The following is a 26,953-nucleotide window of genomic DNA, read 5'->3' on the forward strand; positions in this document are numbered from 1 at the left end:
AAAAAAAGACTTGTTTAAAAAAAGTGATATTAAAAATGTCAACTGCAGGGGCACCTGAGTGGCACAGTTGGTAAAGCATCTCTTCAGTAGGAAGCCTGCTTCTCCCTCTACCTATAGCTTTCCCTGCTTGTGTACTTTCTCTGATAAATAAAATCTTTATTTAAAAAAAAGTCAACTGCACAAGGCATAGGTTAAAAGTGTTCAGGGGTGTCTGGGTGGCTCAGTGGGTTGAGTGTCCCAACTCTTGGTTGCTCAGGTCATGATCTCAGGGTGGTGGGACTGAGCCCCATGTTGGGCTTCATGCACTGTGTGAAACTCTCCCTCTGCCCCCTCTCACTAAAATACATCAATCTTTAAGAAAAGGGTTCAGAAATAATAGGAAGGATGGTGGAACAAACTGGAAAAACTGAGTTCTGCTCTATATCATTAATGGTAATATATCAATGTTAAGTTTCCTAAATTGATGCAAAAGAACATCCTTTTCCTAGGAGATTCTTGGCGTACTCATGGATGTAGAAAGGAAAAAGGAAACAAGGCAAAGTAAGACTGAAACTAGGTGAAAGGCTATAGCAGTTCACACTACTCTCTTAAATGACTGAAAGGCTCCAGAGTAAGTTTTTTTTTTTTTTAAGATTTTATTTATTTATTTGACAGAGAGAGAGATCACAAGTAGGCAGAGAGGCAGGCAGAGAGAGAGAGAGGGAAGCAGGCTCCCCGATGAGCAGCGAGCCTGATGTGGGGCTTGATCCCAGGACCCCGAGATCATGGCCTGAGCTGAAGGCAGATGCTTAACCCACTGAGCCACCCAGGCGTTCCAGTTGTGTTGTTTTCTTTTTCAAATATTTTACTTATTTATTTGACAGAGAAAGAGAAAGCACACACACAAGAAGGGGGAGCAGCAGGCAGAGGGAGAAGTAGACTCCCCACAGAGCAGGAGCTTGCCATGGGGCTGGATCCCAGGACCCCAGGATCATGACCTGAGGTGAATGCAGATGCTTAACTGACTGAGCCATCCAGGTGCCCCAAGAATAAGTTGTAAAAAAGAAAAAATAGTTGCTTTTGTTTTATTATAACAGACCTAGTATATTTTTTTGTAAAAAATATAATCTAAATGCTTGATAGTTGAGTATACAGCTTAAGTGTTACCTTCCAACTACCTAAGCAGTAGACATTTGGTGACGTAATGAAAAGACACAGGCGCTCACAACCACGTTTATTAGAAAAATACTACGAGCTGGAAGTTCCTTTCTTTGAATGCTGAGGATGTGCTCCATGGGGCCATTCCTTCTGTTTTCATCAAACTCTGCTCAACATGCCAGGAATCCCAGCTCTCTGGATGCTCCCAGGCCAAGGGATGGCCCAGTTCCACCACAAACCCGACCCATCCCAGGCAGTCAGGAAGCAGCGCTGCGTAAGCCAGGCCTACTGCCTGGACCCAGAGGGATCTGGACCTGAGAACCAGGGCAGCGAGGCACCCGCGCACCTCGGCAGCCGCGGTGGCAATCCCACCGGCCCATGGAACTTGCACTTCACCTCTTCTTCACAAACTTCTTTCTGGAAGCATTGGGATTTAACCGCCTCCTCCCTGCTCCCAAGGTGTTGTCTCGGATCTGCAGCGTAGCCGACCGGCTGGAGATGTCATTCTCCGCAAAGGGAGATACCCCAGCTATGTAGTCAGGGGCAAACACGTCCGTTTTCTGCCTGGCCTTTCGGGACAGTCTCAGCTGAGGGAAGCGCTGGTCCTCAGTCAGATGGGGGTTGATGGCGTATTTGCCCCCTTTGGGAGTGGGAAGCGAATACTGCCAACAAGAAAAGAAAGGTCATTAGGCAGGCACCCTATCTAGACACATCTGACCCTGTTAATGTCAAGCTTCCTGACGGCTCTGGATGTGGGCAGATGACATCAGGGGAGTTTATCAGTCACTGCTCCTTGTACTGTGACTACACGCCCTCAGCCAGCAATGGAGTTACCTCCAAACACAGAACTCTACTAAGCAGGTACCGTTTTCACTGGTGTGGGTAACTCCGAAACAAGTGTTCTAGGATTGAGCAAATTAAGTAATTACGGAAAATGGTGTCAAGGTATCAGGGAGGGCTAGCATGAACTCTGTTGGGTTGAAATGGAACTTATAAACTCATTTTAAAATACAGATAGGTAACAGAAAATATTCCTGTGTATGATTACATATAATCTCAATCCGACGTGGGCTGAGACATCTCTGACCCCCTAGGGCAAGGAGCCCACCCTGTGCTCAGCTCTGTGCTTCGAAACCCCATTCTCCATAAGGAATCAGAGAAAGGGCTGATTCCAGGGCAGGGACGGAACTAGAAGAGTGCCAGACCCTCTTGTGCCACAAGGTAAGGCTGGGTTCAGGGAATCAGAGGGATAGTTCCATGCCAAGCCTCTCCTGGTCCTCTCTGCAGATTCTGATCCTGGTGCTAAGAGGTCTTGCTCTGCCAGCTGCAGGCCCGGCTTCGAGGGGAGTGGGAGAGCCGCCACTCACCCGGAGGCCCCGAGGGTTCAGCACCTTCGGGTTGCGTGAGAAGTGCATATGCAGGCTTCCATCGTCGCTAATGGTCACGGACACTTTCTTCAGAGTCTTGTTTCCACAATGCGAACAGAATACTCGGCTCATGTCAGATGTGGTCCTGGAGAGAAAAGAAAAGGTTTGGCACGGAAGCCATGGGGGGCAAACCCTGTCTCCAGAGCACAAGGTGAGTCATGGTTGTCAGAGGAGGAAAAGAAAGCAACAAGGAACAGGGGAGACCGAATGGCCCGACATGTTACAGACCATGGCCGCCCAGCCTTGTGCTACTGAGACAAGCCGCCACTGCACTGTGCCAAGGGTAAAGGGGAACAAAGTGACACAGGCAGCAAGTCCGTAATTCAGCTCAGAAGTTGAGCCAAATGTTGTTACGCTAGTAATGAAGTCTTACTAAACTGTTAGGCATTATTCCACAAGTTTAACATCAAAACAATCCTACAGAGCTGGCATTTTGTCCATTTTATAGATCGGGAAACTGAGGAACAGAGCCAGTAAGTGGCAGCTACAAGGCCAGGAAGGTGGCTCCACAATCAGTGCTCTCAATGGCACCTGACTCAAGTCAAAGGGCTTATTCCTGCGGCTCTCCACACCTTGCCTGGAGATGGCAGCCGGGCTGCTGGGCCAGGAGGTAGCTCCAGAAGTGCCCAGAATGTATTAATGAATGCTGCAGGAAACACTGGAAAGCTGCTATGGCTGGATGAATCTCCCAAGAAGCCAAATTCCTGACCTGCAAGTCTCTGAGAATAAACCGCAAGTGCCTCTCAACAGATGCTAGGAACTAATTATCCTGTGAAAGAAACCGTTCAGTCACTAGGCTAATCTCACAAGAATGGAGAATGTTTCTAAGAGCTGCAAAGCATGCATGTTCATTTGGGGAACTTGGGGTTTTATAACAAAGGGCAACGGGGGAAATGGGATTTCATGAAGCTTCACTGTCCTAGGCCTGGTACATTTCCAAACTGAAGACTGAGAAGAAGGCAGAGGCTGGTGGTAGGGCAGGGCCCCTGGGTCACGAGTGCCTGGTTGTCTTAAAGCCGGCAGGGGAGCAGTGGTCCATCTACACAACTTTACCCTCAGTGGAACAGCACTAGAGACCCAGGAGACACCTTGCTCCTCCACGGTATGATTTGTATGGTGGCCACCAAATCTGGACTGAATCTACAGAGAGGCTCTCAGCCACCGCAGCGTAAGATCCCAGGAACATGCTTCCCTGACAAAGCTCAAGTACAGCCTCGTCCGCTCCAAGCAGGTCTCTGGGACCCTGGGCCTGCCCACAGAATGTCAGCACCCCTCCAGCCCCCCATGAGGACCACTTTATGAGCCAGAAGAGAAGGGCATGCTCTGTGAACTAACAGTTCTCCTGAGTGGACTGTGTCCTATGTTCCAGATATCACACTCTTCTAGGACAATCAGCCCTTCTGATTTTATGCAAGAAAAATCCGAGTTCACCAACTTCTGTAAAGCTACTGCGAGACAGAATCTGGATCTGAACCTGTGTCATCCGAATCCATTCTACTTTTTTTTTTTTTTTTAATAGAAAATCTAAACATAAAGTAGACCAAAGAACACAACGAACCCCCAAGGGCCCCTCACCCAGCTTCAACAACTATCTATCGATGGCCGTCCTGTTCCATCCTACCCACACCTGCTCTTCCCACCTGTGGATTATTTCAAAGCAAATCCCAGGAATCCATAAGCATCCATAAATGCTGCAGTGCATATGGTTAAATGATGAGGGCTCGTTGCTCCACAGTCCACGCCTTTAATCCTATCACTAAGATACTAAGACAGGAGGTCACTGGTGACCTCTGTCCCAGAGGTTTCAGCGCTCTGGTGAGGACAGAACCTAGGTGCATATGAAGGACAAGGGGGAGGAAAACCTACACACAAGGCCATCCTTCCAGAAACTGGCACAAAGGACAGGGAGAAAAGCGGTCCACAGAGAGGCCGCGGGTGTAGATCGTCAGCCGCGTACCTGAAACAGCCGTGGCAGCGCAGGATGTAGCTCCGGGCCTCTCGGACCAGCATGCCGTTCACGGCCAGAACATGCAGCCCCATCTGAAGCAGGACGTTCTGCAACCAATGAGCAAAAGCACCACCCAAGTCAGCAAAACCAAAGTCTGACATCTGTATAATTACAGTGAAAGGACTTCACAGAGCCTGGTTTGGTTCATAAGGGGCTTTTGCTGAGGGAAAGATCAGGATGCCACTCAAGGCATGTAAACTAGAGCTAAGACCTAGATTTCCCCCTTGTATTTGAAGGGGCCAGGTCTTTGGCCCAGGGCCCCTCACTAAAGCATCTCTCTTAACAACGACATTTATCGTGTCACCTTTAAGCATTTTTTTTTTTTTTAGATTTTATTTATTTATTTGTCAGAGAGAGAGAGAGAGCGAGCACAGGCAGACAGAATGGCAGGCAGAGGGAGAAGCAGGCTCCCCACAGAACAAGGAGCCCGATGCGGGACTCGATCCCAGGACGCTGGGATCATGACCTGAGCTGAAGGCAGCTGCTTAACCAACTGAGCCACCCAGGCGTCCCTCGTGTCACCTTTAAAAGCTTAAAAAAACACACACACACACACACAAACAAAGATATTTATTTTGTCAAAGACAAATACACTCTTTCGGGAGCTGGAAACCTCTACTTTTTCCAAGAACCTAACTGAGAACAGAACATGAAACATACTGAAAGAGAACCAACAACAGACCATGTATAGTAAACATTAAAAACTTAATACAAGACATATATTTTGTCACTATGTTGATTTTCTGGTTCCCAACCAAAACCACAGATAATCAAAGGACACAGGTAAAGTTTCTAGAACCAGGAAAAGAGGCATCACAGAGTAGAGCTGTACATACTCCTGTGAAAGTTGTTATGAACTAGAGCCTAGGTTCGGCTGATGCCCATCCACCCACCTGCATGGCAAAGTCTGTAGTCACACAGCCAACCCGCACATCCTTTGGGACAGTGCACTGCTCTGACTCCCGCTGTATCTGCTTGATGTTGCTGGGAGTTATCCAACCGCCCCCGTCGTCGCTATCCTTGTCTTTCCTTTGTTCAAATCCGTTCTCTCCCTCCTCATCCTCCTCACTTGGAACATCATCATCTCTGAGCATCTGAAACAACAGAATTCACAAAGTCCCAGCCCACGGGAACAGCAGGAAGAAGCTGGCGTGCTGTCCTCGGGGAATCATACACAGGGCCTTACCAGCAGCTCCTGCAGTTCATGATCAATATTAGGCAAAGGGTTTCTCCAGAACATGAAGGAAGTGAATTCTAAGTTCTCAGGCTCACCAGCTGGCTGTCCATGTTGTACTATTTCTTGTGGGGGTTTAGACTGAGGTTAAAAGAAAAATAATTTTAAAACCTGAAAATTGAGAGGATTATGTACGGAATGATAGATGACACAAGTCAGACCTGACAGGGGCTGGACAAACTAGGATATTAGTTTAGATAAATGTGGTTAACTGCATGCAATTTGTGGAGATCTATAGCAAAAGCGGGCAGGAGAACATGGCTTATCTAAGCAATTACCTTTGAGGGGAGATGGAAACCAGAAATGTGGAGAGGAGTTTCTGGGTGCTGACTTGATAAGCTCACTTTAACCTTTAAAAAGAAAAGAAAAAAGTGACAGCTCTAAGCAGAGAAATACACAGTCTGACAACTGAGTATGAAGAGGTGAACAGAAAACAAAGTATCTTCCCTACAGTTATTAAAAATTGGGAAACATAAAAATAATTATTCAGTGATCCTGTAACTACCAAATAATGACTTTGGAATAGTTCTTTTTTGAAATCATTGATGAACAACATTACTTATAAAACTTGTATCTTATAAAACATGTATCTTTAGTTTATACTTGGGATAAATGCCTAAGAGTGGAATTGCTGGGTCAAAAGATAATGTATTATTATTATTATTTTTATTATTATTATTTTAAAGATTTTATTTATTTGACAGTGAGAGAGAGAGATCACAAGTAGGCAGAGAGGCAGGCGGAGGGAGAGGGGGAAAGCAGGCTCCTCGCTGAGCAGGGAGCCTGATGCAGAGCTCGATCCCAGGACCCTGAGATCATGACCTGAGCCGAAGGCAGAGGCTCAACCCACTGAGCCACCCAGTCACCTGATACTGTATTATTTTTTAAAGATATACTGTTTTAAAGCTTCTCATACAAAATATCTAACTCCTGGGGCACCTGGCTAGCTCAGTGGATAGAGCATGAGATTCTTAAGCTTACAGTCATGAGTTCAAGGCCCCCACAGAATTTATTAAAACAAAACAAACAAAAAAAACCCAAACCTAACTTCTGCTCAAAAGGCTGCAGGAAAAGGGCAATTTTTAGGAATCATGAACTGACGGATGCCAAATGGAAACCCAGTTACTAGTCACACTGTGCTCAGTCACAGACTCAGGCTTTATGTTTCCCTTTATCCTATCTCCCTAAAACATTTCGGTGACACACAGAAATCTGTGTTTTAAACATCAGTTTTAGACTCTTTGAACTGGAGGGCTCTAAATCTGGTTGAAAACATGTGAAGGCAGTTCCAATTCGTACACAAATGTGAGTTTAGAAGACTTTTGATGATTTTAGACAGAGAATATTAAGCAATTCTTAGTTAACACTATTTGAAATTAATTATTACATGAATATTTGGCTTTTAAAATCTTCTGGCCTGGGAAAAGCCAATAGGACCCAGCCACAAATCAATTAATCTCTTGAACCTAACCAATGCAGGCAAGTCCCTGAAAGCACAATAGGAACCTAGAATTTTGAAAGTGGCAAGAGTTTAAAGAAACAAACAAACAAAACAGGCAAGCACATAGCGTTCTCTCTTGCTTTTGGAAAGAAGTCTATTTAAAAATAGCAAGAACATAGCTGATTTTTACTCTATTTCTGCATTTTCCAAATTTAACCAACCCTTTCTAAAAACCTGCAGATCAAGAGACTGAGATACTGAGATGCATTTGCTAACTGAAACATTAGAACCTTATTGGGATCGTGATCCAGACAAATGTTAAAAAAAAAAATTGTAAAATAATTGGGAAATGTGGACACTATGTAGACATTTGACAATATTAGGGAATTACTATTAATTTTGTTTAATGATTTTGTGGGGTTTTTTTGCTTTTTGAGAGAGAGACCAAGAAATATCAATGAAATACAATGTCTGAGTTCAAAATCCTAAGGGCTGGGGGTCAGTAGAAATGAACCTGATAGATCATGACTTGATAGGTGTGGAGACAGAGTAATGTGGACACTGGGTCCAACTATTCCCTCTACTCCGTGTATCTGATAGTTCCCGGAATAAAAAAGTTAAAAGGAGGAAAACCAATAATCCTCCTGATTTACCTTTTCTGGTTCTTGTTTTAGGTGAGACACCCCAACAAACTCTGCTTCTAACTGATAGGTGAGTGCCAGCACTTGAATATCTGTGGCAGAGAGGCTGGGATAGTCGCCAGTTTTCTTTGAAAACTCAGTCACTGTAAAGAGAGCCCCAACTCAAATTAGAAACAAAAAGCTTTATGACCTTGGGGAACCATAGTGAAAGTATGAAAAAGAACTCAGGATCAATATCCCAAGAAAACCTTCTTAATATTTTCATTCATTTCCTTTTTCTACTCACTGTTAAGACATTTGTACTCTCTATCATTAAAATTCAAGCCAGTTAGGTTTACTGTGACATCCTTATTCAGTCCAGACCATGGGACAGGAGAAGAAGTTAACAGAAAGTAACTGAAAGCATAATGTCTGCAAATGATGAGAGTTCCTTATTAAATCTGGTATTATGTTGGAATAGAAAGTATCTTCTCTGGTCTAAAATTCTTTCATTCTAAGTATAACAAGCCAGATTAATAGGATATTCAGATTCCATACTGGGATTACAAGTTAATTCTGTTAATAACTGTTGTAGTTTATGATGAAACAAAATTATTGGACTGCTCTATAACAACTCTGCTTTATAACAATACCACTCACATTTCCTAAAAAGCAGGTATTAGCAGCTAAAATTTGTTGGGCACTCACTATTAAGCACTGTACTACAAGCTTCTTATTTTATCCTTCAACCAAACCCTATTACCATTAGTTACTTCTCAGAAAGAGCAAGTAACCTTTATATAGCCAATAACTGGCAAGACCTGGCTGACTCCTGACCCAGAGAGCCTCTCTGCCACCATGATCTCCTAGAACGTGGTTCTGAATCAGAGCTGATCAAACAGCCAGACCTCCACTCCCACCCGAGTCGGTCCCGAGCAGGTAGCCTGGGACCCAGCTTCGCCATCAACACCGGGGCAGAGGCACTCACCCAGCCGCACGTACTCCGGGAAGGGCTCCTTGAAACGCAGCTCGTAGGGCAGGACGGCGAGCCGCCTGCGCGTGGCCTTATCCCGAATCTCGTTCACCACATCCCGGATTGTATAGATGTTCTTCCCGATGTCCTGCGGAAAGACCCACACAGCTTACACCCGCCCATACCACGCAATGCACTGACCGACTGCCCGCACTACTTCAGGGGTCGCCAACTCGGTCCCTGCTCCTCTTGGCGGTAGCCCTCCTTACCTGCAGAGCCGCGTCTCGCAGGAAAGCCCCGGCATCCGCCACAACGTGCTCCACGAGCGCCATCTTGACGGAATGCGCCCTCAGCGCGCTTGCGCACAGAGCTGGCTCCACCCCTACGTTCCAATCTGGGCCTCTGGGAGCCGGGAGGTACAGTTGTGACTTAGCGGCGCCTCCTGGCGGCCGCATAGGCCTTTCCCAGCTCAGGGATACCCGCGCGCATGCGCGACGTCTCCAGCAGCCCTGTCAGACGAGGGCAGGTCAAACTTTGGGAGACACTGTAGGAGGTAGGCTCTGGCGGCCCACCCCTTAGCGCCTTATTTACTTTAAATGTAAAACTTGTATGTAGTCCTATTATTACAAGTCAATACAGAGAAACTACAATTCATTTTAAGATCACAAGTCTATGAGATAGGTACTGTTTTGTGTCTAAGGGCTAGCTGCTCAGGACAGCCAGTCTCAGCTAACATGTCTAGTATTCGGTTTTAAGAAGATTAACATCTGGGGCGCCTGGGTGGCTCAGTGGGTTGGGCCGCTGCCTTCGGCTCGGGTCACGATCCCGGGGTCCTGGGATCGAGCCCCGTGTCGGGCTCTCTGCTCAGCGGGGAGCCTGCTTCCCTTCCTCTCTCTCTGCCTGCCTCTCTGCCTGCTTGTGATCTCTGTCTGTCAAATAAATAAATAAAATCTTAAAAAAAAAAAAGAAGATTAACATCTGGGGGTAACTCTCCATCTCACGGTCGTGGGTGTGGAGCCTACTTACAAAAAGGGAGAAAGAAAGAAAAGGAAAAGGAAGGAAGGAGAGGGGGCGGGAGGGGAGGGGAAAAAGGAAAGGAAAGGATAGGTAAGAATAGATTGATTAAACCAACCCCTGAGCCACTTTCTTATCCATTATGCTCTGTTGACCACTGCTTACGTACCCCCACTTGATTTTGAGAGTCTTTGATATCCTCGCCCACTCTCTAAGCAAGGCATGTAATTTACTAGCAAATAAACCCTTGCGGTATGGAACTGAAAGGGAGTATTAGATGACTTCTAAATTCCTTTTGCAATCTGAGATTCTATAATTATGAGATCTGGTCTGTCAAAATTCATGCTGGAGAATTTCAGCAAAATGATGACGTGGGTTTTCTGTCATTCATCTTCAGTGTAATTGAGTCATTCCAAGCCTCCTTTGTCAAGTCTTCAATCTTATCGCTTGATTATAATTTATTCATCCTACCCCCAAAAACCTTTCAGTGCCCTAGGCAGCTCTTTGAACAGTTGCCCAAAGCTCCTTTCTTTCTCTAAACATCTGTCTCAACTTTTCTTACCATTTATTCTCTTCAATGGCTCCTGTCTTACCTGTCCTGCCTGAAATAGCATGGTGGAAATGGAAAGCTGTTTCTTTCTTTCTTTTTTTTTTTTAAGATTTATTTTTTAAATTTTTATTTATTTATTCGACAGAGAGACACAGTAAGAGAGGGAACATAAGCAGGGGGAGCGGGAGAGGAAGAAGCAGGCTTCCCACTGAGCAAGGAGCCCGATGTGGGGCTCCATCCCATGACCCTGGGATCATGACCTGAGCCGAAGGCAGATACTTAACAACTGAGACACCTGGGCACCCCTGGAAAGCGGTTTCTAATGTTCTAGTTGATCATATCAAAATTTTTTGGTTTTTATTTCCCAGTTTTGTTTCTTTGCAAAATTTGACACTGCTGACCATCTCCTCTTTCTGGACTGTCTCTCCTCTCTTGACTTTGGTAATCCTTAAGGATCCTGGTCCCCCTGCCTCTCTGATGGCTTCCCATCCTCCTTCACTGGATTTCATTCTGCCTTGCACACAGAGCACACTCCACAGAAATGTCTTGGCCCCTTTGTCCTTCTAAGTTCTCTCCTTCAGCAATACTATCTATCTTCAAGGCTTCAATTATTACATTGTAGGAATGTCTCCCAAATCTTTAGGTCTGATCCCTATTTATTTCCCAATTTAGCTTTCTGGAAAAATCCATCTAAAATTTTTAGACATCTTGGGGTGCCTTGGTGGTTCAGCCAGTTAAGCATCTGCCTTTGGCTCAGGTTGTGATCCCAGGGTCCTAGAGTCCAGAGTCTGGCTCCTTGCTCTGCAGGGAGCCTGCTTCTCCCTCTTCCTCTTGCCTGTCACTCTCCCAGCTTGTGCTTTCTCTCTCATATATATAAATAAAATCCTTAAAAATAAATTAATAAAAAATAAAAATTTTAGACATCTTCACTCAAGAGGAAGGTTAAAATTGATGTAATTATCTCTTAACCTGCTTAAACTTTTTTTCACTCATTAGAGTTCTTATTTTTTACTAGTGGCATTTCCAACAAAGGCACTCAAGGTAAGAATCTGAGTCATCTTAATTCCCACGTTCATTTTTTAAAAAAAGATTTTATTTATTTGAGAGAGGAAAAGAGCACGGGTTGGGGTGAGGGGCAGAGGAAGAGGGAGAGAGAGAATCCCAAACAAACTCCCCACTGATTGTGGAGCCCCACACCAGGCTCAATCCCACAACCCTGAGATCATGACCTGAACTGAAACAAAGAGCTGGACCACTTAACTGACCCACCCAGGTGCCCCCCACCTCTTTACCTTCGTTTGCAACCAGTATTCTCCTTGATGCCACTTCTGAAATATTTGGGGTGCCTCTGACCCCTCTACATGCATCCTGTTTATTTATCTTAATCTCATGCCTAGAATATATAATCCACTCAACATTAGTATTATTTTCTCTCCTTTTTTGATTGATTGCTCCTGTTGCCTAAAAAGGGAGGGAGGATGTGGGAACTAGACTCCATAATAGGTTTATTAAAGTTGGCAGTAATAATTCTGTAATCCCTAGAATGAAGAAGAATGATCTAGATCAGTGGTTCTCAAACTGGAGTGTGCGTCAGAATCATCTGGAGAGCTTGTAAAAACAGATGGGTATGGGTGCCTGGCTGACTCAGTCTATGGAGCAAGCAACTCTTTATCCAGGGGTCCCGAGCTGGAGCCCCACCCTGGGTGTAGAGGTTACTTAAAATCTTAGGAACAAAAACGAAACCAAAAATGGATGGCTAGGCTTCATCCTCACATTCTGATTTGTAGATCTGGGCAGTGTCTGAGAATTTGCAGTTTTAATAAGTTTTATGTGCTGCTGCTGAGCTGAGCTGAGGACACACTCAAGAACCACAGATTTAGGGGAATCATGACAAAGAAGATCAGGCTTTGAGCCATTCATTTTCTGGTGAAGACTGAGAATATTTATTAATACAGAAGGTCTTTTGACACCGTGTATCTTTTGTCACTTTTTAAAACAGTATTTTAATTGCTTTTTTGTTTCTTTGTAACATTAGTCTCCAAGTTCCCTAAAGCCTTAGAAGGAATTTAATTTACTCCACAAATATGTATTGGGAGCTAATTTATACCATCATGGGTTGGGTGATACAACACAATGAGTTTGTGGTTTTGGAGCTAGATCTTGAAGGACAAGTAAGGCAGAAGCACTGAGGTATGAAAGTCCAAGTAGTGTTCAGGAAATTGAAGGTAGTATGTGTGGTAGCTGAGGACATCTGGGAGCAGGATCTCTCACAGGTGAAGTAAGCCCTGAAACACTTCAATTTTTTGAAGTTTATGGGTTTTCAAAAGTAAAGAAATCTAACACACTATTACAAAAATTATGGTCACTTTAAGCAGTTTACATTAAATTAACACTTTGAAAAACATGTAGAAGGACTCAATGTATGACTCATTTGGAGATAATGTCAAGTTTTACATGTGAAGCCCTGGTGGTATTTTTTTTTTTTTTTTTTTTACACGTGAATCTGGGTGGCTCAGGTCATGATCTCAGGGTCCTGGGATTGAGCCTCGCTTCAGGCTCCCTGTTCAGCAGGAAGCCTGTTTCTCCCTCAGCCCCTGCACTCCTGCTCCCTGCTTGTGCTCTCTCTCTCTCCCTCTCTCTCTCAAATGAATAAATAAAAATCTTTAAAAAAATAAAAGAGAAAGGTCTTACTTGTGGGCCAGTGAAGATCTGAATTCATTTCCAGGACTGGAATATGCTGAGGCTGTGGAACTATACACTTAACAGTGGGCTAGGGGAAAGGAAAAGTTGATGCAGAAGAAACTCTACGTGGAATCAATAAGTATCCCTAGAATTCCTTTGAACATTTTTGGGAGTGTCCCAAGCTTTTTGTCTCTGTCTTTGCCCTTGGTTTTTCTTCTTCAGGTACATTGTGCTGGCCAGTCACGACTCAGTCTCCCAGAAGCAGTTCAGTGGTCCCTTCTATAAACCAGTCTCTGATTACTCAAATCAGATTTTTTCCCAAGGACAGATTTGTACTTTTTTTTTTTTTTTTAAGATTTTTATTTATTCATTTGACAGACAGAGATCACAAGTAGGCAGAGAGGTAGGCAGAGGGTTGGCGGTGGGGGAGGAAAGCAGGCTCCCTGCTGAGCAGAGAGCCCAATGTGGGGCTCGATCCCAGGACCCTGGGATCATGACCTGAGCCGAAGGCTGAGGCTTTAACCCACTGAGCCACCCAGGCGCCCCTGTACTTTTTTTCTTATCAAACTTAAGACATTTTAGTTCTGTTGCTCAATGAGCAGTTATTATTTCTGCTTTGCATTGTAATTAATTGTGCATTTTTAAAAAAGATTTGAGAGTGAGAATGAGAGAGAAAACACGAGGAGGAGGAGGGATAGAGGGGGAAGCAAACTCCCTGCTGAGCAGGGAGCCCGATGTGACTTGATCCCAGGATTCTGGGATCATGACCTGAGCTGAAGGCAACTACTTAACTGAGTGAGCCACCCAGGGGCCCCAGTTGTGTGTCTTCTTTAAGTGGGGTGGGGGGGGAAAGAGGGATATTTTTCCTCAAATGAGCATTTCAATTTACCTTTTAACTTTCAGGGGACACTTTTATGAAAACATACTTCAAATTTTTTGGTGTGTCTTTGAAAAACGTCTTCTATACTGTGAGATCTACAGCAATATGTTCAGTGCTCAATAAATGTTGATGAAATCTATTCATTCACCAGTTTACTTAAAGAGACCTCCTGTGATCCAGGCACTGCTTTAGGACTATGGCTTTGGGGATATGGCTCCTGTCCTTATAATTTTTCTAGGGGGAAACATATTACACACATACACACACACACACACACACACACACACACACGCATATATTCATTTGTAAGTGAGATAGTGATTAAGTGTGGAGGAAATATGGAGGAAAAATATTAAGCAGGAACAGGGCTGGTAGAAGGGGAAGTAAGAGATGGGTTGCAATAGTTAAGCAGGCTGATCAGGAAAGGCTTTACTGTGGATAGTCGAGCAAACATTGGATGAGAGATGAGGGAGTCAGCCATCTGACTCTGGGGAAAGAGCTTTCCAGGCAAAGGGAAAATCAAGTCCAAAAAAAGTAACTGGAGATAAGATGTGGGGAGGGATCATGTAGGGCCTCATAGGTGACCATATACACCTTAGGTTTTACTCCTTTAATACACACACAATTGTGAGCATGTTTGCTTAGTTCTTTTTCTTTTTTAAAAATATTTATTTGACAGAGAGACCGGGAAGGAGAGTGCACAAGCAGGGGGAGTGGCAGGCAGAGGGAGAGAAACAGGCTCCCCGTAGAGAAGGGAGCCCAATGTGGGGCTCCATGCAGGGGCTTACCTCAGAATGCTGGGATCATGACTTAAAGTGAAGGGAGACGCTTAACCGACTGAGCCACCCAGGTGCCCCTGCCTAATCATTTCTTTCTTTTGGTAAACATCTACTTAAATGCTTCCAAATCAAGGAATTCTTTCCTAATCCCTCTGGAATAAGAAAAACTTCCTTCAGTGGAACTAGAGAAGTTTTAAAATTTTATAAGAGGAAATTAATATAGAGTTTAAGGTATTAAAGAGGCCTGTATCTCCATGAAATACCATCTCCTAGATTTGGAATAGGAAAAGTAGCAGTGCTCAACCAATTTAATTTGCATGCATAATAGGATCCATCTAAATTTGAAAACCCAAAAATAACGATAATTAATTCGCAGTGCTTAAGGCTAATTAAGTGATTAGTATTAATTTTAGTTAATGGTGATTAAGAATGAAAAAACTGAGTCTTCATTCAACTTGTCAAAGCTGAAGGTCCATCCTATTAATACAGAATGTTGATTTAAAATGTTCTTTAGGGAGGCCTGGGTGGCTCGGTCGGTTGGGCGGCTGCCTTCGGCTCGGGTCACGATCCCAGCATCCTGGGATCGAGTCCCGCATTGGGCTCCTTGCTCCGCGGGGAGCCTGCTTCTCCCTCTGACTCTACCTGCCACTCTGCCTGCCTGTACTCTATCTCTCTGACAAAAACAAAAACAAAAAATCTTTAAAATGTTCTTTATGATTAATAAAATTCTGTTTTGTAAATTAAGGGAATGGGGGTTAGTCTGGCGTGGTGGGGCATTTTATGGACCCAACCGGGGGTTTTGAAGCTTTCCTATCTTAGCTTTATGTCACAAAAACAGATGCTCCATAAACGGCCACTTTTGTGTTTCTAGAGCCTAGAACGGTGCGTAGTACCTACTAGGCAGAGGGTTGCCAGATACATCAAGTAAAATTACAGAATGCCCAAATTTTTAGCTAAACAGCAAATACTTTTTTTTTTTTTTTTTTGGTATCTATCATGGGAGTATTTATAGTATAATACTCTCATGCAGTATTTGGGGCACGTCTACATATTGCATAGTTAATTATTCGAAATTCAAATTTAACTAGGCGTCCGTACTTACGGGGTAACCCTAAGTAGCTCAATAAATACTTGCTGACTTGATTGGCCTCCTCTCACCTGTAAAATGGGGCTAATGATAGACCCGCCTCCGGGGTTGACGGAGTGAACGAAGCGCCTGGCAGACAGTGAGCCTTCAACTTATTTGCTTACTCCGGGACCATCTGGTGAGTGGGAACCCCTTCTATTTTGACATACACAAAGGACAAGAAGGCCGTCTCCCGGCCAAAGGCGTCCAAACCAGGCCTAGGTTGCCCACACCTGCGAGTCCGGCCGGCCTCTTCCGGGTCAGGTGACCGCGCGCGGTCACGTGACCCGGCCCGAGTGCGGGCGGTGGAAGGCGGAAGTGGGAGCGGAGTTGGGCGCCGCTTCTGTGGCCGCGGCAGGTAGCGAGCGCCCGCGCGACGGGTGCGGAGGGTGCGGCGAGCGGGCGGAAGGGCCGGGGGCGCGGGGGGGGGCGGGGGGCGGGGGACGGCGGACGGCGCGGGGTGGGCCGGGGCGGTGCGGCCCGGGCGCCGGGGGGCGGCGGCTTCCTGTGGGAGGGGCCTGGCTCGGCGGTTCCGGCCTCCGAGGAGGGGTGTCCCGGCTCCCGCCCGAGCGGGGTGGGCGTGTGGCGGGCCGCGCGCGGGGGTTCTTGGAGGTTGGCCTGGAGGCAGCCGGGGGTGCGGCGGCCAACGAGTCCTGCCGGAAGAGGGAAAGGAGTTTAGGTCCTAGGGATGAAGAGGCGTGACCTTTGTGGAGGGTTCGGGTCTGGAGGAAGGGGCGACTTGGGACTGAGCTGGAACGGCGCGCTTGAGTGTTTGACGTGGAGGGAAAGGAGAAATCAGGAAGAAGATGCTGTGTGAACCCCAGCTGAGAGTCTTTCTTCCTTTCTCTTCGGAAATGGTTGTTACCCGAGGCTTTGATTTTGGTCCCATTCAGCTTTTAAACTTCAGGAAGGATCACAGAATCTGGATCATTTTGCTTTCGTCACACCCACTTAGTCCTGGTTGGGTAGGGTTCCACTTCTTGGGAACCTAGCCCTTCAGATCATCTTTCTTTTAGATTTTCCCAGGTCTCATCAACTTTGAGCCTTAAAAAAAAAAGAGTGAGGGCACTTTGCTCTGACCGTAAAATGGCTTTTAGCCTAAACTATTGACCATGACCTAGCCCAGCATTACCTCAGCAACAGTGACTGCAGAAATCTTGGCCAGAGTATCTGTAGTGCTTTATGACTTTTCTTCTTTCTTCGGTTTAAATTATTTAGTTTCACTTATCACGTGACTGCTTATCTTGACAAAGTGTAACTAGGTAGGGTGACTGAACGGTCTCTTTTGTGTTTCTTAGTATTGTGACCTGAATCATGATTTTGATAATAAATACCTGTGTAAAAGCTGCTTACCCTCTTTCTTCATGTTTACTAAAATTTGCAGAAGTGAAATGAATATGCCACATAGATGTGGTATAACTAGAGTGAATGTTCCAGCTGGAAATTCACAGGAGCTGGAGTCGTTTTGGATTACCAGTAGGAAAAAAAAAATGACTTTGCTGACATGTTATGAGTTAAAGTTCTTGGAGTATTTGACATTTAAAAATTATTTTCTTTGGCGGCCTTTGAGTTAGGTTGGGAAGGTATTATTCACATTTCGGAATGAACAACAGCCCTAAGGGAGAGGGACTTGTTTTTTTTTGTTGTTGTTTTGTTTGTTTGTTTGTTTTAGCAGTTTATTGCTTTCTTTTTTACTGGTCTCTTTGTTCCTGCTAGACTGCACATCCTTCAAGGGTAGGGTTCATAATTGCATTTGGCTCCTACCCTAGTGGCTGGATATTGTGGGCACTTGGTAAATGTTTGGTGAATAAATAACTTTCTAGAGGTCACACAGCTGTAAGTGAAGGACAAGGGATTTGAACCCAAGACCTAGCTTTTCTCTTATCAGACCATTTTCTGTGTTATTGGTCCATATGAAGACAATGGGCATAAGAATAAGGCTTGCGTTGGCTTCTTAATCCCTTTTACCTAATGATGACTTCCTTGGTTACAAAGAGCTTTTGCCAACATCTCGGGACCATGATCCTGTGAAGTTCAGGACTGTCCCTATTCCACAGATGAGGAAGGTGAGGCTTAGTGATGTTCTTGCTTTAGGTTCTAGAGCTAGTGACTGAGCAGGGACTCAAACCCAGGCCATGGACTCATTCTCTACCATTTACAGAAGGAGTATAAAGTTTTATTTTATTTTATTTTTTTAAGATTTATTTATTTATTTGACACACAGAGAGATCACAAGTAGGCAGAGAGACAGGCAGAGAGAGAAAGGGGGAAGCAGGCTCCCTGCTGAGCAGAGAGCCCGATGCGGGGCTCAATCCCAGGACCCTGAGATCATGACCTGAGCCGAAGGCAGAGGCTTTAACCCACTGAGCCACCCAGGCCCCCCTATAAAGTATTATTTTAAAGTATTTTTTCAAATATAGAAAGTATGACATTTTAAGGAAAAAAGAGTATATATATCATACCAAAAATTATGAATATGGAATGTAATTGAAGTTTAAAAAATTCCAAGAGGCACCATAGGTGCCTCTTCCTGGGAGAACATTCTTTCATTCAGTGAGTATGTAAGTGCCTACTCTTGGAGTTGCACTGTCCAGTATGATTGCGTACTGGAGATCTGCGATGGAGTATAAAATACACGCCAGAGTTTGAAGAGTCAGTTTGAAAAAAAAAAGTAAAATATGTCATTGATTTTTTCGAATGTTGTAAGAAGCATAATATTAATAAAATACCAACATATGCTACACATGGTAACATTTTAAGTTTACTGGGTTAAATGCAGTATAATTGAAATTAATCTCACCTGTATCTTTCTACTTTTTAAAATGTGTTTCCTAGAAAATTAAAAATTATATTGGACAGTCCTGTTCTAAACACTGGGAATATAGTACACAAGAGTAGGAAAAACTCCTGCCCTTGTGGATCTTAAATTTTAGTGGAAAGGAACAATAAACAAAATAACCAAGTAAAGTGCGTATTTTATTGTAATAAAAGGGGGAAGTGGGATGTGGAGTGTTGGCTGGGGCTGCAGTTTTGCATAGGGTCTTTAGAGATGCCTTCCTGGGAAGGTGACTGTTGAGTAATGACCTGAAGGAGGTGAGGGGAGGAGCCATGGAAGTGGGGACATTGTGGTCCAGGCGGAGGGGACAGCAAGTTCAGTAGCCATAAGTAGGTGCACCCCTAGCAGGTTTGTGGGCCAGCTAGGAGGCTCCGGTGGCTGGAGGAGTATGAGCAAGGGAGAGTAGGAGATTGAGGTCAAAGAGGTGTTGGGGGCAAGGGGAGGGATGGGCAGGTCATGGAGGGCCTAGCAACCCATTTTAAGGATGATGGGTTTTAGTCAGAGTGATTGGGGTCATTGGAGGGTCTTAAGCAGTGGCTTGGACACAACCCATCCTGCCTTTTAACAGGCTCAGTCTGGTTGCTGTGTGGAGAAGGAGTATAGAGGACCAAGGCTAGGGCAGGGAATTGAGTTTAGAGACCTCCAAGAGCCATGGGAAAGACACAGGATGGATAATGAGTTTTTAATGTTTAAATATTCGTCTTACCTGGCATGTATCGGATGCATTTTGTTTGCCAGGTAATCTGTTGTTTTACAGATTTAAAACAGAACCTCACTGAGGCGAAGTGATGTGCATGAGGTCATGTAGCTCCGACATGGAAGAACTGGGAGTTGAGTCTTGATCTTTGAGTGCAGAGCTCTTGATTCCCTTAGTGACATACGTGGCGGTGGATACATGAACATAATCTCCCACTGGAAGCAAATCAGTGAGCTGCTTTTGAATGATTTTGAGTCACCATGGGCTGTTACAGATTTTGGAATTTCCGAGAGTTAGGAACAAAAGGGAAGTTCTTGTTTCCCTTAAAAATGAACCAATTGAATCTTTTTTAGAAAGTTGCAGGCTTCTGCTTCTCCTCATAAGGTTGTAAACAAACACTCAGTGATTTAAGTCAAGTGTTAATAACTACTTCTAGGAAAATACCAAATACTAAGGCTTGGCGTCCTGACCTAGGGCAGGTCCCCTTCCTCTGTGTCTCCCATGCCTTTTGCTTCCTGTTTTCTTGTGCGATCTGCTTTCCATTCTCTTTTATTATTAGCCTATAATTCCACTGTACTTCCAAAGATATGACCTTCCCTGTCCCTCCCTCTCTGTTTTTATGTGCTTGGCCTTTTACCGATGTCATTTGGCAAAGTTTAATTGTGTTTGATTGTTTTTCAATGTGGGGCTTTGGAAAATGGAAGGTAACTCAATGCTGGCCAGAGAAAAGAGGCCAAGCAAGAAGAATTAGTGTTGGAAAGAGCTGGGAAAGCAGGAGAGTATGAAGGAAAGGAGGAATATTTGAACAGACCCTTCTCTTCCACATTTTTAAAAAAGTGAATATAGAGTAGATCTGTAATTATAAGAAGCTCTGCCTGTTTCTACAACTGCCTAATTAGAATCTTGATGTCAGTGAATAGTTTTTGCCCTTCTTTGGTCCATGTGCTTCACAGGTCCTTTCATCTTGAGATCAGTGTTCAGTGGTTTCTTGACTCAAAGCTGGGTGAAGAATTTGAGGAATTGCAGAGCCTAGACTTTGAGCAACAAGGCTTGTATTTTAGTTAATATTGAAGAGCACTTACTGTGTGCTAGCCGCTTTCCTTGATTGGTCTCATTTAATCCCTACAGTAATCTTAGAAGGTAAGTAATATTCTTAGGTTCATTTCACAGATGAGGAATTGAGCTTTAGGGAGGGTGAGTAACTTGTCTACTATCACACAAAGGCTAGTGAGTGGCCCGACCTATTTGCCTCTAAAAATTGACTGGTCTGAAAGGTTCTCCTGCAGTTGGGTGAGAAAAAGCATCAGGTGCTTTAGATACTGCAAGAGCTATCCCTTGCTAAAGTTTATGCATGGTTGCTTTCTTGTGCCAAAAGCCCTTTGAAGATTTCTTTAATGGAGTCCCTCGGAGCAGGTCCTCTCGGAGCAAGAGATCTGAGGTCCCAGATGACAGGGACCCCGTGACATTCCCCACTGTATTTCCAGGGCCTGGCACAGAGTGGGGCCTATCAGCATTATTGAAAGACTGACCCTGGCTCTGGACTGGGCAGGTTGGAATGAAGGGTCCAGAAGAGGCACAATCAGACAGCAGGCTGCCAGGCCCTGGAAATGCAAAGGTGAGTGTCAGGGGATCCCTTGGCCATTATAGTCCCCTGGTTTTAAGAATCAACCTGTCCTAGCCACCTTTTGTATCTGGAATCACAACTACGAAGCACAGTTTGAGCATGACCACACCTCCTGTGACTGCTGGGCTGCTTTCTTTTCGGAAGTTACTGGGGGCCTGGGAGTTGGGCCTCCAAAGAATGTGTTATGGGAAGAGGACTTTGAGTTTCAGCCTGATGTCATTTGAAATCTGGGTCTTCTAAAGCCTTTGCTGCTAATTGTATTAGTTTCCTCCTCCTCATCTGTTTAATGCATTACTATAAACCTGACCAACGTGATGGTTTAAAACAATGTTCTGGAGGCCTGAAGTCTGAAATCAAGGTGACAGTATTAGTATCGACAGGGCCTGATCCCTCTGGGGGTGGTGGGGTGGGGGGAGTGGGGGTGGGTGGGGTGGTATTGGTGAGATCGTGGGGAATTCTTTCTTTGCCTCTCTTAGTGGCTCAAGGCATTTGTTGGTTTGGAATCGTAGGACTCTGATCCCTGCTTGGCCTTAACATGGCTTCCTCCCCTGTGTCTGTGTGTCTCCTCTCTGTCTCCTATATGGATACTGCACCCACTCTAAATTCAAGGTGATCTCATCTTCAGACCTTTAACTTAATTGCCTCTGCAAAGACCCTGTTGGAAAATAAGGTCACATTCACAGGTTCCAGGGAGTTATGCTCAGACATATGTTTTTGGGTGCCACAATTCAACCCCCTACTCTAATTGAATGTAAGATGGGATGTTCTTATTAAAATTAAATAAGAACATCATCCTATGACCTGATTTGAAGAGGAGCCTTTTTCTTTTCTGAATGTAAATTTTATTTATGACTAAAATAATACATGCACATAGTTTAAAGAGCCAAAGAACCTTGTAAGACTGAGAACGCAACAACAGTTCCTGGCTTCGCCTCTGTTTGTCCTTGATTTTTGCTCTGTGTAGTCAGTGACTTTCAACTCTTAGTTTTCTTCTAGTATTGACTTGTGCGTTTCTTTTCTTTTATTATTTTTTTCAGATTTTATTTATTTGTTTGAGAGAGAGAGAGCATGAGAAGCGGGGAGGGTCAGAGGGAAAAGCAGACTCCCCACTGAGCAGGGAGCCTGATGCGGGACTCCGATCCTGGGACTCCAGGACCATGACCTGAGCTGAAGGCAGTCACTTAGCAAACTGAGCCACCCAGGCGTCTCCCCCTTTTTTTTCCTTTCAAAGTGGGCTCCACACCCAACATAGGGCTTGAACTCATGACTCTGAGATCAAGAGTCACATGCTCTACCTTCCGACTGAGCCAGCAAGACATTCCAACTTCTGCATTTCTGAATGACAGTTTTATATTTTATACTGCTCTCTTAGCCTGTCAGTTTTATCTACTGTCTTTTAACTATTGAAGGTGAGGATTTAGCCCTGTTTCTGGCCAGTCTCCACAAATACGGACTTCTACACACTTACTTGTACCTCCACCTTGTGATTATTCCCACATCACAAGTTTTGATTAAGTTGTTTATGCTGTTATAAATATTCACAGCTGAGCCACACAGTATGTTAGGATTGCATTTCCTATCATATAACTTGTTGCTGGTTCCATATTTCCTGATTTTTTCATTTGCATAGTTTTCTGTGTTCCTGTCACTAATCCTGCATCAAATACTGCGATAGAGCTAAAAGTGCTACTTTTTTCAGTGCACTCAGATGGATCATGTAATCTATTTCTTCCATTTTCTTTCTTTCCTCGAGGTGACATTTCCTATAAATTCTCTAATCCGGACTGGTTACTCTCTGGGCTCTTGTACTGTAATGCCTTGGGATTTTTCATTGTTAACCTTGTAATTGCTTTTGTCTCTCCCATGTGAATCCCCACTGTCCTCCATCTTTTTCCTTTATTCCCCTGGAACACATCTTTCAGTAGCTTCCTGACAAAAGCAGCATGGGGAGGAGTTTCTGTGAGACCTTACAAACCATGGTTTTCCAATCCTACTTGATTGATGGTTTTTTGGTTGTAGAATTATAGATTGAAAAGTTGAAAAAAATCATTTTATCTCAAATTTGAAAGCATTGCATTGTCTTTTCACCTTTGGTGTTACTTCTGAGAAGTCTGATGCCATTCTGATTTTTCTTGTTTGTAAATGTGACTGGAAGCTTGTATACCCTTTGTTCTCATGTTCTGAAATTTCATGACATTGTGCAATAGAATGTTTTTTTTTTTCCATCATTTGGGGCACTCAGTTGGGTTCTTTCTGTTTAGAACTGTGTATTCTTCAGCTTAAGAAAAATCTTCTGTGACATTTCTTTGATTATTTCTCTTTTTTTTTTCTTTTTTATTTCTGGACTTGCTGTAAGATGGACATTGGACAGTTTAAAGATTTATTTGTTTTAGAGAGGGAGAGTGCACGAGTGGATGGGGCAGAGGGAGAGAATCTAAAGCAGACTCTGTGCTGAGCATGGAGACTGAGGCAGGGCTCGATCTCACCACCCTGAGATCATGACCTGAAACTGAGAGTTGGGTGCTCAACCGACTGAACCACCTGAGTGTCCTAGACTTTGGACATTTTAAACAGAACCACTGTTTTAAAAAAGTTATTTTTTACCTATTTACCATCTTCTTTGTCTTTCAGTTCACTTTTTAGTGTATTTCCTTGCTTTATCAGCTTTGTTTCTGCTATGAGAACTGTCCTTTCTTTCTTTCTTTCTTTCTTTATTTTTTTTTTTTAAAGAATTTATTTATTCATTTGACAGAGAGAGATCACAAGTAGACAGAGAGGCAGGCAGAGAGAGAGAGAGGAGGAAGCAGGCTCCCTGCCTAGCAGAGAGCCCGATGCGGGACTCGATCCCAGGACCCTGAGATCATGACCTGAGCCGAAGGCAGAGGCCTAACCCACTGAGCCACCCAGGCGCCCAGAACTGTCCTTTCTAAGAGCAGTTTGTTATTCTCTGAGTCCACCAACCAGCCAACTTACTTGCCTGCCTGCCTGCCTTCCTTTAAAATTACATTCTGTTCTTGTTTCATGGGTGCAATATTTTATCTCTCTAAATTGTTTTGAGGTTATTTTTTTTTTTAAAGATTTTATTTATTTATTTGACAGACAGAGATCACAAGCAGGTAGAGAGGCAGGCAGAGAGAGAGAGAGAGGAAAGCAGGCTCCCCGCTGAGCAGAGAGCCCGATGCGGGACTCGATCCCAGGACCCTGAGATCATGACCTGAGCCGAAGGCAGCGGCCTAACCCACTGAGCCACCCAGGCGCCCCAATTGTTTTGAGGTTTTCTTTGACCTCTATTTTATTTAACTGTGAGCTTTTTTTTTTTTTTTAAGATTTTTATTTATTTGTTCGGCAGACAGAGATCACAAGTAGGCAGAGGTACGCAGAGAGAGAGAGGAGGAAGCAGGCTCCCTGCTGTGCAGAAAGCCCAGAGAGAAAGAGAGAGAGCACGCATGAGCCAAGGGAAGGGCAGAAAAGCGGACTCCCTGCTGAGCAGGGAGCCCAATGAGGGCCTCAGTTCTGGGACTCTTGGATCATGACCTGAGCTAAAGGCAGACACTTAACCTACTGAGCCACTCAGGCACCCCTCTTTGTAACTTTATGAGGAACTGCCAGACTTTTCTAAAACTGTGCACTATTTTTCATTTCTTATTAGCAGTGTATGAAGATTCTAATTTCTCAAAGTTCTCAGTACCATTTGTTATTGTATCCTTTTTTATTTTGGCCATTTTAGTTTGTGTGAGGTGATATCTTATTGTGGTTTTTTAGTTTGTATTTCTCTAGTGACTAATGATATATATTTTTAAAAAAGATTTTTATTTATTTATTTGACAGAGAGAGATCACAAGTAGGCAGAGAGGCAGGCAGAGAGAGAGAGAGAGAGGGAAGCAGACTCCCTGCTGAGCAGAGAGCCCAATGCGGGACTCGATCCCAGGACCCTGAGATCATGACCTGAGCCGAAGGCAGTGGCTTAACCCACTGAGTCACCCAGGCACCCATGATATACATTTTTTATATGCTTATTTTTTAAATATATTTTTTAAAGATTTTATTTATTTGAGAGAGAGAGTGAGACAGAATATAAGCAGGGGGAACAGCTCAGGGAGAGGGAGAAGCAGACTCCCACTGAGCAGGGAGCTTGATACAGGACTCCATCCCAGGACCATGGGATCATGACCTGGGCTGAAGGCAGACGATCAAACAACTGAGCCACCCAGGTGCCCCAGTTTTTATATCTTTTTTAGAGAAATGTCTGTTTAGATCCTTTGCCCATTTTTTTTTTAAGTTGGGTTGTCTTTTTATTATTGAGTTGTAGAAGTTCTTTATATATTCTAGGCATGTCTTTTTTTTTTTTTAAAGATTTTATTTATTTATTTGACAGAGAGAGAGAGAGATCACAGGTAGGCAGAGAGGCAGGCAGAGAGGTGGGGGGAAGCAGGCTCCCTGCTGAGCAGAGAGCCCAATTCGGGGCTTGATCCCGGGACCTGAGATCATGACCTGAGCCAAAGGCAGAGGCTTAACCCACTGAGCCACCCAGGTGTCCCTCTAGACTTGATTTGCAAATATTTTCTCTCATTCTTTGGGTTGTCTTCACTTTCTTGATGGTATCCTCTGAAACATAGAAGATTTTAATTTTGATGAAGTCAAATTTATCTTGTTTTTATTGATTGTAGTTTTCATATTATATCTAAGAAACCATTTCTTGACTTAAAGCCATGAAGATTTAAACCTGTGTTTTTTTTTTCTGAGTTTTATAGTTTTGCTCTTATATTTTGGATTTTGGTGCATTTTGGATTCATTTTTGTATAAGGTATGAAGTAGGGGTCTAACTTTGTGCATTTGCTCGTGGATACCCAGTTGTCCCAGCACCATTTGTTGAAAAGACTGTTACTCTTTTTCCATTGTATTGTCTTGGCATCCTTGTCTAAAATCAGTTGGATGTAGGTTTATGAGTTTGTATCTGGACTCTCAATTTTCTTTTCTTTTCTTTTTTTTTTTTTTAAGATTTTATGTATTTTTTTATTTGAGAGAGAGAGAGTACACAAGCTGAGGGTAGAGAGGGACAAGCAGACTCCCTGCTGAGTGGGGATCCTAGCTCAGGACTTGATCCCAGGGCCCTGAGAGCATGACCTGAGCTGAAGGCAAACATTTAACTGACTAAACCACCCAGGCGCTCCTTGACTCTCAATTTTCTTCCCTTGCTCTGTGTCTATCTTTATAGTAGTACCATGGTCTTGATTACTGTACCTTGCTAGTAAGTTTTGAAATTAAGTAATATCCTGGGTGTTATATGCAACTGATGAGTTATTGAACACTACGTCTGAAACTAATGATATGCTGTATGCTGGCTAATTGAATTTAAAAAAAAAAGAGAGAGAAATTAAGTAGTATGAATCCTCCAACTTTGTTTTTTTCTAAGATTATTTTGGCTATTCTGGGTCCCTTGTATTTCCTTATGTATCTTAGGATGACTTTATCAATTGAGTTCTATTTTTTCTTTCTATGTTTTATTTTTTTTAAAGATTTTATGTATTTATTTATTTGACAGACACAGATCACAAGAGAGGCAGGCAGAGAGGGGGGGCGGAGGAAGCAGGCTCCCTGCTGAGCAGAGAGCCCGATGCGGGGCTTGATCCCAGGACCCTGGGATCATGACCTGAGAGAGAGAGAGAGAGAGAGAGAGAGGAGGAAGCAGGCTCCCTGCTGAGCAGAGAGCCCGATGCGGGGCCTGATTCCAGGACCCTGGGATCATGACCTGAGCCGAAGGCAGAGGCTTTGACCCACTGAGCCACCCAGGCGCCCCTCTTTTTATGTTTTAATATCTGGTTTTTCTTTCTGAGGGTCTCTTTAGATAGTTGGGCTCCTTTTTTTTTTTTTCCTAAAGACTATTTATTTATTTGACAGACAGAGATCACAAGTAGGCAGAGAGGC

At 44.0% G+C, this 26,953-nt stretch overlaps 2 protein-coding genes across 2 annotated transcripts in view; one reads left to right on the top strand and one right to left on the bottom strand.

Moving 5' to 3' along the window:
• Positions 1-1,198: 1,198 nt before the first annotated feature.
• LOC111152848 (NIN1/PSMD8 binding protein 1 homolog) lies at positions 1,199-9,194 on the bottom strand. Its single transcript, XM_022511523.1, has 9 exons — positions 9,110-9,194; positions 8,856-8,988; positions 7,901-8,031; positions 6,085-6,156; positions 5,759-5,887; positions 5,466-5,666; positions 4,522-4,619; positions 2,505-2,649; positions 1,199-1,799 (listed from the first exon to the last, which is right to left on the bottom strand). Exons 1-9 carry the CDS (start codon positions 9,170-9,172, stop codon positions 1,530-1,532), a joined length of 1,242 nt encoding a protein of 413 aa, XP_022367231.1. The 5' UTR covers positions 9,173-9,194; the 3' UTR covers positions 1,199-1,529.
• A 10,404-nt stretch (positions 9,195-19,598) lies between these two features.
• Positions 19,599-26,953, top strand: part of LOC111152895 (WW domain containing E3 ubiquitin protein ligase 2) — a 144,763-nt gene continuing 137,408 nt past the window's right edge. Inside the window, exon 1 of the mRNA XM_022511620.1 lies at positions 19,599-19,633. The gene's annotated coding sequence lies outside the window, so the exon portion shown is untranslated. The remainder of the gene's footprint in view (positions 19,634-26,953) is intronic.

Source organism: Enhydra lutris, unplaced genomic scaffold (assembly GCF_002288905.1).
Source record: "Enhydra lutris kenyoni isolate GAN:26980312 unplaced genomic scaffold, ASM228890v2 scaffoldscaffold30, whole genome shotgun sequence".
Classification (NCBI taxonomy): Eukaryota; Metazoa; Chordata; class Mammalia; order Carnivora; family Mustelidae; genus Enhydra; species Enhydra lutris.

Bases quoted from the DNA above. Each gene is read 5' to 3' on its own strand.
- LOC111152848 (XM_022511523.1), bottom strand. From the start codon at position 9,172: ATGGCGCTCGTGGAGCACGTTGTGGCGGATGCCGGGGCTTTCCTGCGA. The intron at 4,620-5,465 runs GTGGGTGGATGG...CATTGGTTGCAG, and splicing joins CTACAGACTTTGCCATGCAG to AACGTCCTGCTTCAGATGGG. The intron at 2,650-4,521 runs GTACGCGGCTGA...TTTTCTCTCCAG, and splicing joins CGCTGCCACGGCTGTTTCAG to GACCACATCTGACATGAGCC.